The 13,831-nt window shown below is 43.0% G+C and overlaps 1 protein-coding gene across 1 annotated transcript in view; it reads right to left on the bottom strand.

The window, feature by feature from the left end:
• Window positions 1-13,831, bottom strand: part of DAPP1 (dual adaptor of phosphotyrosine and 3-phosphoinositides 1) — a 142,718-nt gene that overhangs the window by 37,306 nt on the left and 91,581 nt on the right. Inside the window, exon 3 of the mRNA XM_075849770.1 lies at window positions 7,990-8,123. Coding sequence (XP_075705885.1) covers window positions 7,990-8,123 — 134 coding nt within the window. The remainder of the gene's footprint in view (window positions 1-7,989; window positions 8,124-13,831) is intronic.

The raw sequence follows: 13,831 nt of genomic DNA, 5'->3' as shown, positions 1-13,831 counted from the left end.
TCCAATTACGTCTGTAAAAGACGCCGCGAAAAACGCATGCACTTGTCAAAACGTCTGAAATTCAGGAGCTGTTTTCGCCTGAAAACAGCTCCGTAATTTCAGACGTAATTGGCGTTGCCGTGTGAACATACCCTTAGACAGAAAGATTTGCAGCATTGCGTAATCCTACTGTGATGAACACAATGCTTCCCTTTTCTCAGAAAACAGACGACTTGTATGCACCACAAATGCACCACAGTGCAGAGAGGATCCCAGGACTGATAGATGTCTTTATAGAGGTTTCTGTGAGAGATCTTCTTATTTATGACCAGCCTAAGGCGTTATTCAGACCAGCGTTTTAAACCTTATTTAGACAAGTGTATTATATCAGATAAGCGTATGTCTAACTGTCCATATTCTGCATGTAAAACCCAGACACCTAGCAAAGGGTCCACATGATACATCTGGAATACAGATAGTTTAATACAGGGACTATACGCCGTACTAAATGAGTCCATGATATTACAATTTCCTCCTTTCTTCAGAGTGTGATGTAATCATCAAATTCAAGACCGCCTAGATCACCTACAATGACAGATTAATAAGGCTACATAATTGGGGATAATTATGTGGTGCAGCCAGTTTTAAAGTGTTGATTCTGAGTGAGTGTATTGTTTTAGTTGTTGATGCAGTTTAGACTGATGTTTTCATAGATTATTACACCTGTAAGGCTTCGTTTACACCTGCGTCGGTGTGTTCCATTGTTCTGCTCCATCAGAGGAGCAGAAAAAGGGAATGACAGAAGCAACTGTTCCGTTGCACAACAAACAATGCCGGCGGCCGACGGAACCCATTGACTTTAATAGTGCAGCATGCTGTGCTATTGTCTCTGGTAATCTCCGGTAATCTCAGACGGATCTGCGACGAAAGCCCCTAATGGAGCCTTCAATGCAGATGTGAACGAGGCCTAATTAACCCCTTCCCGACATTTGTCTCATGCATACGTCATGGAAAGCTAGTACTTCCCGCATTTTGTCGTATCCATACAAGAAATTATGGACACCGGCTCAGAAGCTGGATCGGTGCCACCATCCCCGGGTGTCGGCTGTATGTTGCAGCTGACACCCTGGGGTGATGGCGAGTACCGAAGTTTGCTCCAATCCCCGCCATTAACCCCATAAATGCAGCGGTCAAAAGCGATCACTGCATTTAAGGAGTTTGCAGCTCATCGGCACCCCAGCTGTGAAATTACCGGGGTGCCGGAAGCTTTTCTGGCCCTGCCCTGAGGCAGGGCCTAAAAAGCTTCAGTTTTTGCCGGCAAGATGGCGCCCACTCAGGAGCTGAGTCGGCGTCATCAGCAGTGGATGTCAGCTGTATGTTACAGCTGACATCCACCTGTAATGGCAGGAACCGAAGCTAGCTCCGATTCCTGTCATGAACTTCTTAGATGCAGCGATTGAACGCGATTGCTGCATCTTAGAGGCTGGTAGCAGATTGGCAGCCCTGCCATGCAATCGCAGGGCTACCGACTGCTGCTATGGCAACAGGAGACCTAACAATGGCCTCCTGCTCAAAGGTAGTGCAATGTATTAGAAGAAAAGTCTGACATTTGGACGTTCAAATCCCCTAGTGAGACTAAAGAAAAGTGTAAAAAAAAAATAAAGTGACAAAAAAGTGAAAAAATAAAAAATAAATATAATAAAAGCTTCAAGTAATAAAATAAAACACAATCACCCTTTTTCCCTTATCAAGTCCTTTATCATTGCAAAAATAAAATAAACCATACATATTTGGTATCGCCGTAACGGCCTGAACTATAAAAATATTATGTTATTTATTCCACGTGGTGAACGGCGTAAAAAAAATAAAACACAAAAGAATGCCAGAATTTCAGTTTTTTTGTCACTTTGCCCTACATAAATTGGAATAAAAAGTGATCAAAAAGTCACATGTATCCAAAAATGGTACCTATAAAAACTATAGCTCGTCTTGAAAAAAACAAGCCCTCATACAGCTCCGTCGACAAAAAAATGAAAAGGTTATGGTTCTCAAAACTTGGCGACAGAAAAAAATACATTCTTTTTACAAAAGTAATTTTATTGTGCAAAAAGTTGTAAAACATAAAAAAGTGCTATAAATTTGGTATTGCTGTAATCGTACTGGCCCGCAGAATAAAATTAGCATGTAATTTATAACGCATAGTGAACGCTGTATAAAAAAAGACTAAAAAAACTGCCAGAATTGCTGTTTTTGGTCACCTTGCATCCCCAAAAAAATAGGATAAAAAGTGATTAAAAAGTCGCATGTACCCCAAAATGGTACCCATAATAACTACAGCTCGCCCGCCAAAAAGCAGCCCTCATAACACTACTTCTATGAAAAAATTAAATTAGTTAAGGCTCCTGTAAGTCAGGAAATAAACTAAAATAGCAGTAAAACTCCAAACAAAACTACTACCAAGGAAAATCCACGCTCCAAAAGCCAAATGGCGCTGCCTCCCTTCTGAGCCCTACAGGGTGCCCAAACAGCTGTTTACTTCCACATATATGGCATCGCCATACCCGGGAGAACCCTTTTAACAATTTTTGGGATGTTTGTCTCCAGTGGCACAAGCTGGGCATGACATATTTGCCACTGAAATGGCATATCTAGGGAAAATTGTAAATTTTTACTTTGCAGCCAATCATTTATGAAAAGACCTGTGAGGTGAAAATGCTCTTGAGGGGTGTCGTTTCCAAAATGGGGACACTTCTCAGGGGTTTCTTTTATTATTTCACATCAGAGCCTCTGCAATTGTGAAACAATACTTTGTAAATCGCCAAATTAGGCCTCAACTTCGCATGGTAATTTCCAGGCAAAGGATTAGGATTAGGATGTAGGGTGTTTCTAAAACCGGGAAACACAGCATAATAATTAGAAAGCTGTCTTATTATGGTGGCACTTGCTGGGCACCACATATTGGCATATCTATGGAAAAAAATCCCATTTTCACTCTGCAACATCGAGTGCACACTAATTTCTGCAAAACACCTGCGGGGTTAACATTCCCATTACACCCCTAGGTGAATACCTTGAGGGGTGTAGTTTTCAAAATGAGGTCACTTCTAGGGGTTTCCACTGTTTTGGTCCCACAGGGGCTTTGCAAATGCGACATAGCGCCGAGAAACCAATCCAGCAAATCCAAAAGCCAAATTGTAAAGGATCTGCCAGACACAGCTTCTGCAGGGGCGCAGCTTAGAGGGGGGCGCCAGCGCCACCTCCTCCTGCACTATAATTGTACCTGTGTCGCAATGAATGACCGGGTACGTTCCGTGCCCGGCCATTCAGCGCCTTTCCACGAATGAAGCGACTGGTACCTTTTGTACCAGTGACGCTTCCGTCGATGAAAGGCGCTGACTGACTGACAGGGAAAGTCATCCTGCCCAGCCAATCAGCGCCTTTCATAGACGCTGTGTTCAACCCCCTGGAGACCTGCGCAGAAGAGAGCAGGTCTCCATGGCTGCCGGGCGGCGTGGGAGCGGGAATAAGGTGAGTTTGAATAGTTTTATTTTTTAATTGTAATAAAAGTGTGGCTGTATCTGCGGGGGGTGGACTTTGTCTACATGCGGGGGGCTATATACAGGGGGACTATATCTACAGGGGGTGGGCTATATACAGGGGGACTATATCTACAGGGGGTGGGCTATATACAGGGGGACTATATCTATAGGGGGGCTATATCTACAGGGGGCTATATACAGGGGTGGGCTATCTATGGAGCACCATATACAGCGGCGGGCTATAGCTACAGGGGGGGCTATATAGTATATAGCCCCCTGTAGATATAGCCCACCCCTGTATATGGTGCTCCATAGATAGCCCCCCTGTAGATATAGCCCCCCTGTATATAGTCCCCCTGTATATAGCCCCCCTGTATATAGCCTCCCTGTATATAGCCTCCCTGTATATAGCCCAGCCCTGTATATAGTCCAGCCCTGTATATAGCCCAGCCCTGTATATAGCCCACCCCTGTAGATATAGCCCAGCCCTGTATATAGTCCAGCCCTGTATATAGCCCAGCCCTGTATATAGCCCAGCCCTGTATATAGCCCAGCCCTGTATATAGCCCACCCCTGCAGATATGGTCCCCCTGTAGATATGGTCCCCCTGTAGATATAGCCCACCCCTGTATATAGTCCCCCTGTAGATATAGCCCACCCCTGTATATAGTATCCCACAAATAGCTCCCCCTATAGTGCTCCACAGAAAGCCCACCCCTGTATATAGCCCCCTTGTACATATAGTCCACCCCTGTATATAGTGCTCCACAGATAGCCCACCCCTGTATAATCTAGTGGAGCACTATATACAGGGGTGGACTATATGTACAAGGGGGCTATATACAGGTGTTGCAGTGCCTTTTCTCCTTGAGTCCTTGTGAACATGAGAAAAAATTAGCTAAACCTACATTTTCTTTGAAAAAATTTAGATTTTCATTTTCACCCCTAGATAATTTCCTCAAGGGGTGTAGTTTCCAAAAGGGGGGTCACTTGTGGGGGTTTCCAATGTTTTGTCCCCTCAGTGGCTTTGCAAATGTGACATGTTCTCCAAACCATTCCTGCTAAATTTGAGCTCCAAAAGCCAACTTTTGGGTGATTTCCACTGTTTTAGCACCGCAAGAGCCCTTTAAACCTGACATGGTGCCTAAAATATGTTCTAATAAAAATTGGGCCCAAAATCCACTAAGTGCTCCTTTGTTTCTGAGGCCTGTGCTTCAGCCCATAAGCACCCTAGGGCCACATGCGGGATATTTTCTAAAACTGCAGAACCTGGGGAATAAATATTGAGTTGACTTTTTCTGGTAAAACCTTCTGTGTTACAAAAAAATGGATTAAAAATGAATTTCTGCGGAAAAAAATGTAATGATTAAATTTCACCTCCACTTTGCTTTAATTCCTGTGAAATGTCTAAAGGGTTAAGAAACGTTCTAAATGCTGTTTTGAATACTTTGAGGGGTGACGTTTTTAAAATGGGGTGACTTATTGGGGGTTTCTAATATAGACTGAACAACTGAACTGGCCCCTGTAAAAATAGCCTTTTGAAATTTTCTTGAAAAATTTGAGACATTTCTGCTCAAGTTCTAAGCCTTGTAACGTCCTAGAAAAATAAAAGGATGTTCAAAAAACAATGCCAATCTAAAGTAGATATGGGGGATGTTAATTAACAACAATTTTGTATATTATAACTGCCTAACTTACAAGCAGATACATTTCAATTTTTTGCTAGATCTTGGTGTTTTTCAAAATTAAATACTGAATGTATCGAGCAAATTTTGCCAGTAACATAAAGTTAAATGTGTCACGAGAAAACAATCTCAGATTCGCTTGGATAGGTAAAAGCATTCTGAAGTTATTACCACATAAAGTGAAACATGTCAGATTTGAAAAATGAGGCTCTGTCAGGAAGGTAAAAAGTGGTCAAAGAGGGAAGGGGTTAATACAAGTTTTGTGACTATTTACCTAAATATTATGTCTTGCAAGTCAAGATCAAACACAACACTAGGAAATTCACCCCATTCAGTGTGAGAAGAATGCTTTCCATGACAGATGAATTAGTTTGGACTTTAGAAGCAACCATCACAGGTATAGAAAGTTCATGTGTGACAACAAACAAGAATACTTAGAATACAGTGTAATGCGCCATACTCTCTTCTAGAAGCACCAAGAACAGTAATCATATGGAAGAATACAGTGAGACATTCAATAAAACATGCTACTTAGTGAAATATACAGTGTAAAAATCATCTGTAAAAAATATGGAATTTGTGAACAATTACATAGAATAACATTGGCTCAGTATTCTGCACCTGCTCCATACAGACAGAATAAAGAGCCCACAGACGCAAGTGTAAATGAGGTCTTACATAGGTTAAATGAAGATGACTTGGTTTGCAGCGGGTCACAAGGTCCAATTCTTGCTCCAATTATAGGGGGCATTCCTCTGGTTTTATATTTAAATAGCTTAGAAAACTCCTAACACCTCCAGCAATATCCAAATGGTTCACTCCCATAATAAGATCTACTGTATGGAGGAATTCATGGTACATGCCACAGACTGAACTTCTACCTAAATGCAATTGGGGTTATCCAGGTATTTTAAATTGATTGCCTATCCTTAGGATAGGCTATTAATATTAGATTGGTAGGAGTCCGACTCAGCACCCCCGCCGTTTTGCAGCCTCTTCGTTGTTTACATGGTTTCCTTCTCGTGTATACTTTGCACCCGCCGTTAGATTTGTAGCGGCTGTGCAAGATATTTGCACCCTGTCCCATTAAAGTGAATGGGACAGTGGTGCAATACCTTGCACAGTTGCTACAAATGTAACGGCGCGTGCAACGTACAAACGAGAAGGAAACCATGTAAACTGTGAAGAGGCTGCGGTACTTGTACAAGCGCCGCAGCCCCTGCAAACAGCTAATCGGCGTGGGTGGTGAGACTCGGACCCCTATAGTCTAATATTGATGGCCTATCTTAAGGATAGACCATCAATTTTAAAATCCCGGATAATCTCTTTAAGATGGTGGTGCTGTGCAGACTTTATAAACTCACATAAAAACGGATCCCTTCTCCTTGCCTTGTATGTCTACAGAAAGTTAATGTTCTGCTATATTTTATTTTATTTCCTGTTGCTTATATAGCGCCAACATATTCTGCAACTTTGTACAGAGATTGTGCTCACATCATATGTGTTCTATTGTAATATGTAGACTTCTACTATATATAATAAACTGTATAGAATACATAGTTAGGCCTCATGCACACGACCGTAAAAACTCCCGTTATTACGGGTCGTAATCACGACCCGTAATAACGGGCTCCTAGACTTCTATTGGCGACGGGTGCCTTCCCGTTTTCTCATGGGAAGGTGCCCGTGCCGTTGAAAAAGAAAGAACATGTCCTATTTCAGGCCGTAATAACGGCACGGACAGTCCATAGAAGTCTATGGAGCTCTCGTAATGACGGGTGGCTACATGTGTGCACCCGTCATTACGGCAGCGTTGCTAAGCGACGTCAGTAAATAGTCACTGTCCAGGGAGCTGAAAGAGTTAACTGATCAGCAGTAACTCCCTCAGCACCCTGGACAGTGACTACCGATCAGTATAAACCTGTAAAAAAATAAAATAAAAGACGTTCATACTTACCAAGAACTTCCTGCTTCCTCCAGTCCGGTCTCCCGCCCGTTGCCTTGGTGACGCGTCCCTCTCGACATCCGGCCCGACTTCCTGGATGACGGTTTCAGGCCATGTGACCGCTGCAGCCAATCACAGGTCAATCACAGGCTACAGCGGTCACATGGACTGCCGCGTCATCCAGGGATGTCGGGCTGGATGTGAAGAGAGGGACGCGTCACCAAGACAACGGCCGGGTAAGTATGAATTTCTTTAACTTTTATTACAGAAAGGGCTGTCCCTTCTCTCTATCCTGCACTGATAGAGAGAAGGGGCTGCCGATTAGTGCAGTGCTATTTTGCCGCCAAAAACGTGCCCGTAAATACGGGTGGAATACGGGTGACACCGGACCCATATTTACGGGCACGGGTTCGTAAATACTGGTGAAAAACGGGTCGAATACGTGTGACACCGGACCCGTATTTACGCCAGTATTTACGGGTGGGAAAAAATACGGTCGTGTGCATGAGGCCTTAGATATACTTATTATTCTGTCCCTATAATATTTGACCTCTAGTTTTTATCTTTTATCATGGTGTGATGCCTCATCATAAATATATTTTTGTATATTTGAGTAAAATAAAGAATAATAAAGAACAAACGGTCTATTTTCATTTATCATTTTGTACTTTTTTGTTTTTACTATTCTTTTGAGAACTTTATGAATCAAAAACTTTTTAGCCTTACTAGTTGTAGCTATGTAGACAGAATTAATGCTACTATTGTTTGGAGGATTAAGACATATTGAGAACCAAAAAATGCACCAACACAGAAACCACTAACCATATCCACTGTAACTTACCTGATTCACTTCCAATTAAAGGCTGATTAGCAAAATGTTGGATAAAATCTTTCACACTTAAGAATTCATTGAATCCGAACTTGATTGATGTCCCACACTGATAGACTTGAAAGTGTTTAACAGAGTCCTTGCCCCTGAAATATAGGCAGCCAGAAGTTTGTGGGTATGCTTTTATTGTTAGGAGAACATATCTAAATGCATGTAAACACAAATGTGCACAGGTACAATACCAGAGATTACGTTCTTCTCGTTATTATAATTGTTTATTTCTTATTATCACCCTGTATACAAAGCAACATAATAGGTGCAATATTGATGTAGCTTATAAACACCAGTATTGAAGTCTTTATACGGAAAAAGTGGATAAAGATAGGAAGTCTGATTGAAACTAATCAAAATATAAAAACAATACCAATTTTTGATATACAAGTGCACCCTGTGTGTCTCTTTCAGCCATACCATTCTACAGAACAATATGGTAGGCTTTATGTAGGTCTGGTTATAGAACTGGCCTTAGAACTGCACATGTTGTCGGCTATCAGGACAAAGCATAGTAATTGCCGTACAAAATGATGAATCACGGTAGTGTACCGGCAACAACTAATTATAAGAGCATCTGTATTGTAGTTGTAATTCAAACACTTATGCTATGTAAACAGCTGATGGGATGGATAATTTGTAAAGCGCTGTTCACAGTTGCATTACAATTTCAGTTACTCTGTTCCTTCAGAGGGACAGAATAACGAGAAAAAATGGAAGCGCTGACGAAATCCAATGGTACCAGATGGAACCTATTGACTTTAAGGGTTTACCATAATTTTTCCATATGTTGCAATGTTTTATTAAAATATTACAACGCATGTTTCACTGGTATAAACACGGCTACTCCTTGGGCCCCTTCTTATTTGGCTTCTAAGAAAAATCTGGCTTTATACCGGCCAAACGTGTTGTGATTTAAAACATTTTTAAATTAGCTAGACAATTTCCAGGCAGATAAGAGTAGAATATACTCAGCCGATACTCAGTGTAATGTTCGTATCATGAGAATAGCAGGATTACTTCTGAGATAACAGAGTGCTAGATAGTACACATGGGGTACTATCACATACATGGTCACAGCTAGCGTGAATGCGTTGAGGTCACAGAGACCATAATGACCCTGTGCTCTCCTTTTTGCATACATTCCAGTAGCACTTTACTTAGCATAAGTATTGTTACCTTTATAGTACAGATGCCCTTATATTGGTGGCAATAGACTGCTGCGGCTAATCATTTTGTACGCCAGTTACTATACTTTGTCCCTGATAGTTAAATTATAACTGGGGAGTTGACTAGTGTATCCCCTGTAAGGCACCAGTGCCTGTGGTGACGTGAAAGGGCTAATGATGTCATCATAGTGGTAGCGCCATAATGAACACTGTCATTAATATTTCCTGACGTGTCCTATATAAGGCTCTAGAACAGGTTCCTATGCTATGTCACAGTTCACAGCATATTGGGCGGTGGCATCATAAGGGGTGCGTGCAAGCCCAAAAAATTGAGCGCTGGGACCTGCAGCTGTCAGACATGGTGCTTCTCCTTTAAGGCTCCATATCAAGTGATTATACAACAGCCATGACATTACATGGGGCGATGTCACTGACTTGATGATGTCAATGCTGATGATGATGTTATCAGGACAGGTGTCTTTGACATGAGTCTTGTGTAGGGCACCAGTGCATACGTCATACTAGGCATTTATAGTAAGTATGTTATATTGAGCTTGGTAACTCTGCCATACATCTCTATAGATAGCACTAGTCACCCACCTTTCTGCCTGGTGTAATTATACAGACCTATTTAAAAGGGGACTTGAGGTTTGATATTTATCATCTTTTCTAGCTATTTCATTTTTTTCCCATTTTTATTAGTTGCAATTAAAACAGATTGTAATGGAAATGGCGAAATATAATTTTTAACAATTTAAAGTTGTTTTCCAAACTCAGGGCCTTATTAAATAATGGCATAAATAGCCTACTAAAATCTATAGAAACATACATAAGCACTTTAAATTTCTAGTTTACCTATGATCCAGGCCCCATGTCCCTGCTTCATGGCTCTTCACGCCATGTACTCCCCTGGACTGTAGGCTGTGTCTACATGACCTTACAGCAGCGGTGTGGGATTCTATATCCCAGAACTGCTCGCTTCTCTATGGACATGATACAACAAGGCTGCTCCCTTCAGTCATAGTAAGCACTGCCTGCCCTGCTGTCCCATGAGAAGTGCAGTGGTATAGGACAGCTCCTTGGCTATTGCTCTCCTGTTCATCTCAATTAGACTGCTCAGAGATGGCTAAATGCATGCTCCTGCTGTGTGCACTGCTGTGAACCTAGGAACAGTTTACAGTATAAGGCCGCATTCAAACTTGATCAGTGTTTTGCATCATGGAAGTATAATGGAAATATGAATTGCAAGGATTCTATAGCGCTGGCGGCTGTTCTTGATATGGGAGCCAAGGGGATGAGCAGGATGCTCTGCCTCTAACTGCATAGTTATCAGCAGCGGCAGCACAGGCTTTACACAGTCCGCGCTGCTGCTAGAAGCTAAATCCGTAATAAAAGTGATATAGAAAAACAATTAGGGTATGTGCACACACAGTGTTTTCAGGCGTATTTCGGGGGCGTTTATGCCTCGAAAAATGCCTGAAAAAAACTGAAGCAGAACGCTTACAAACATCTGCCCATTGATTTCAATGAGAAATACGGCATTCTGCTCCGACGGGGCGTTTTTTTACGCCTCATTTTCAAAAAACGGCACGTAAAACCCTTTCGAGTATGTTCACACGCTTACTAAAAAACCTCTGAAATTACAGAGCTATTTTCAAGGGAAAACAGCTCCTGATTTTCACCCTTTTTTTTAGCAACTTGCATTTTTCGCTGCGTTTTTTGTGGCTGGTTTTTGGAGCTGTTTTTCTATAGAGTCAATGAAAAACTACTCCAAAAACGTCTCAAAAAGTGACATGCACTTCTTTTTCACGGGTGTTTTTAAAAACGGCCATGTAAAAATACGCCCTGTCGGAACAAAACGCCATATTTCCTATTGAAATCAATGGGCAGATGTTTGGAGGCGTTCTGCTTCAGATTTTTCGTCCGTTTTTCGGACGTTTACAGGCCGAAAAACGGCTGAAAATAAGCCGTGCGCACATACCCTTACAGTGCACACTCCTGCACTATAATAATTTTTCACTGAAAGTGGAGTGACACTTTAACATAAATCATAATAGCTATGAAGTATGTTAACCATACCTCCCAACCTTCCCGGATTCCGGGTGGTGTACCGCTGCCCCGGGCGGCCGATGGTATGTCCCGGTTTCAACTGTTTCTGCGCCCACGGGACAAAGATACAGTTGAATCCAATGCTGAAGCAGGGAACCTGTCAGCTACCTGCTTTAGCATTCTTCAACTATACACTCCTGTCTTGGAACAGCCCTTGACATCACTGTTCATATATGGACAATGACGTTAGTGGTTCCTCCAGGAGCAGAACCCCTGGGACAGAGAGCTTGCGTTGCCAACGCTCTGCCCGGGGATTCTGACATCTTGAAGCCCCTAACATCACTGTCCATATATGGACAGTGATGTCAGGGGCTACTCCTGGAACGAAATCCCCAGCCAGAGCATTGCCAACGCTCTGGCCAGGGATTCCGCTCCTGGAGAAGCCCCTGGAATTGCTATCCATCAAGTCGGATTCCTGGAGGGTGGCACCAATTTGCCCTGGGGGTCTTGCTGTTTTGTGGTGCTTCCCATACTTCTAAACCTTTGCATATATGGACAGTGACGTCAGGGGCTCCTCCTGGAGAGGAATCCCCGGCCAGAGCATTGCCGACGCTCTGGCCGGGGATTCCGCTCCTAGAGGGAGCCCCTGACATCACTGTCCATATATGGACAGTGTAGTCAGGGACTACACCTGGAGCGGAACCGCTGGCTACTGCGTGGCTGATGCTCTGGCTGGGGATTCTGCTCCTAGAGGGATCCCCAATGGAGCTATCTACATGGGGGGGGGGGGTAGCGATATCTACAGGCAGGGTGGTGCTTTCTTCAAGTGGGGTGTGGCACTATCTACATCAGCACTGTGGCACTATATGGGCACCATCTACATGGGCACTGTGGCACTATGTGGGCACTAGCATTTAATATGTGGGCACTGTGGCACTTCGTGGGCACTATCTACCGTGGACACTGTAGCACTATGTGGGCACTGTGGTGGTATGTGGGCACTTGCACCATCTATGTTGGCATTATCTACAGTGGGCACTTTGGCACTATCTACAAGGGCATTGTGGCACTATGGGGCATTATACTGTATGGGGGCATCTGTGTGGGCATTATGCTGTATGGAGGCAGCTATGGGGGCATTATACTGCATGGGGGCAGCTATGGGGGCATTATGCTGTATGGGGACAGCTATCAGACATTATACTGTATGGGGGCATCTGTATGGGCATTATACTGTATGGAGGCAGCTATGGTGGCATTATTCTCTATGTGGACAGATATGGGCCATTATACTGTATGGGGCATCTGCGTGAGCATTATATTGTATGGGGGCATCTATGTTGGCTTTAAACTGTATGGGTGCATCTATGGGGGGCATTATACTGTATGGGAGCTTTATACTGTGCGGGGACAGCTATTTGGCATTATACTGGGTGGGAGGCACTATGTGGTATTATACTATGTGGGGAGGCACCATGGGAGCATGATACTGTGTGGGCTGAACCTGGTGTGTATGGGTGGTGTTAGAGGCGTGGCTTAGAAGAAAAAAAATGCTGCGCCACGTCCCTGTTTGTGTTACTTGAAAATGTGTTAACATATATTAAGTTGTTTGGAAACTACTCTCATGTGGGTGAGTGGGTATTGGGTTGCAAAGGTGCTTGAGAAGCACAAAAAGACTATGAGGGAATTCATTAAGACTGGCGTTGAAGTCAATGGGATGTCATTGTCAATAGTTAATGAAGTCAATAGGATGCACATATAACTCAGGATGTGAAGAGAGAGAGAAAGGGCAGCATAAAGTAGTGACAAACACACTGAATTCAGCAGTTTGTCACTTATGTGTGAATGTTATGTGATTTTTGTTAACGTACAGTTTAAGCGTTACAGCGCGATGTGAGTGCTGTGAGGGAAGAGTCCGGTGTATTCATGAGCTGCCGCTGCCCTGCTTCCCGCCACTGATTGACAGCTTTTTTCCTATGCACAGGAAGGGTATGTTCACACGTAGCGTAATTGCTGCAGATTTTCCATCTGGGATTGCGGGTCGGAATATCTGCACTCTATTACAGTAGCAGCAAAGTAGATGAGATATAACACATCTTAACCACAAGTTGCGGAAAATTTTCATACAGAAATTGACCTGTGGTGTAGATTTTTTAATTCGCAGCATGTTAATTTATGCTGTGGAAAAATTGCTCATTTGTTGCGGATTTTCTCCATTGAGATCAACAAAGAAGTTAAATTTCACAACAAATGGTAAATGTTGAATTTTTTTGCTGCAGAATAGTTGCATTTTCACTTTAAAAAACGTAATTGGGAAAAAAAAAGCTTTTTCCATTTAAAAAAATAGCATCTAGTGCTCCTGTAGTGTCGCGTACCTGCTCCCCTGGCTGGTCTCATGAGCCGGCCTCCTGGGATGATGTTTTGTCCCATGTGACTTTTTCAGCCAATCACTTGTGCAGATTTTCTGACGGAATTCCCCTCTGAATCTGAGTCGGATTTACGGCAGAGTTTTTTGCAGGAAATCAAACTGTGGGAGAAGGCGTTTTTAATCAGCGTCAGCTGGTCGGGGGAAGTGACAGCTCATG

The sequence above is a fragment of the Rhinoderma darwinii genome, chromosome 1 (assembly GCF_050947455.1).
Source record: "Rhinoderma darwinii isolate aRhiDar2 chromosome 1, aRhiDar2.hap1, whole genome shotgun sequence".
Classification (NCBI taxonomy): domain Eukaryota; kingdom Metazoa; phylum Chordata; class Amphibia; order Anura; family Rhinodermatidae; genus Rhinoderma; species Rhinoderma darwinii.
This window is presented reverse-complemented; position numbering and strand designations above follow the sequence as displayed.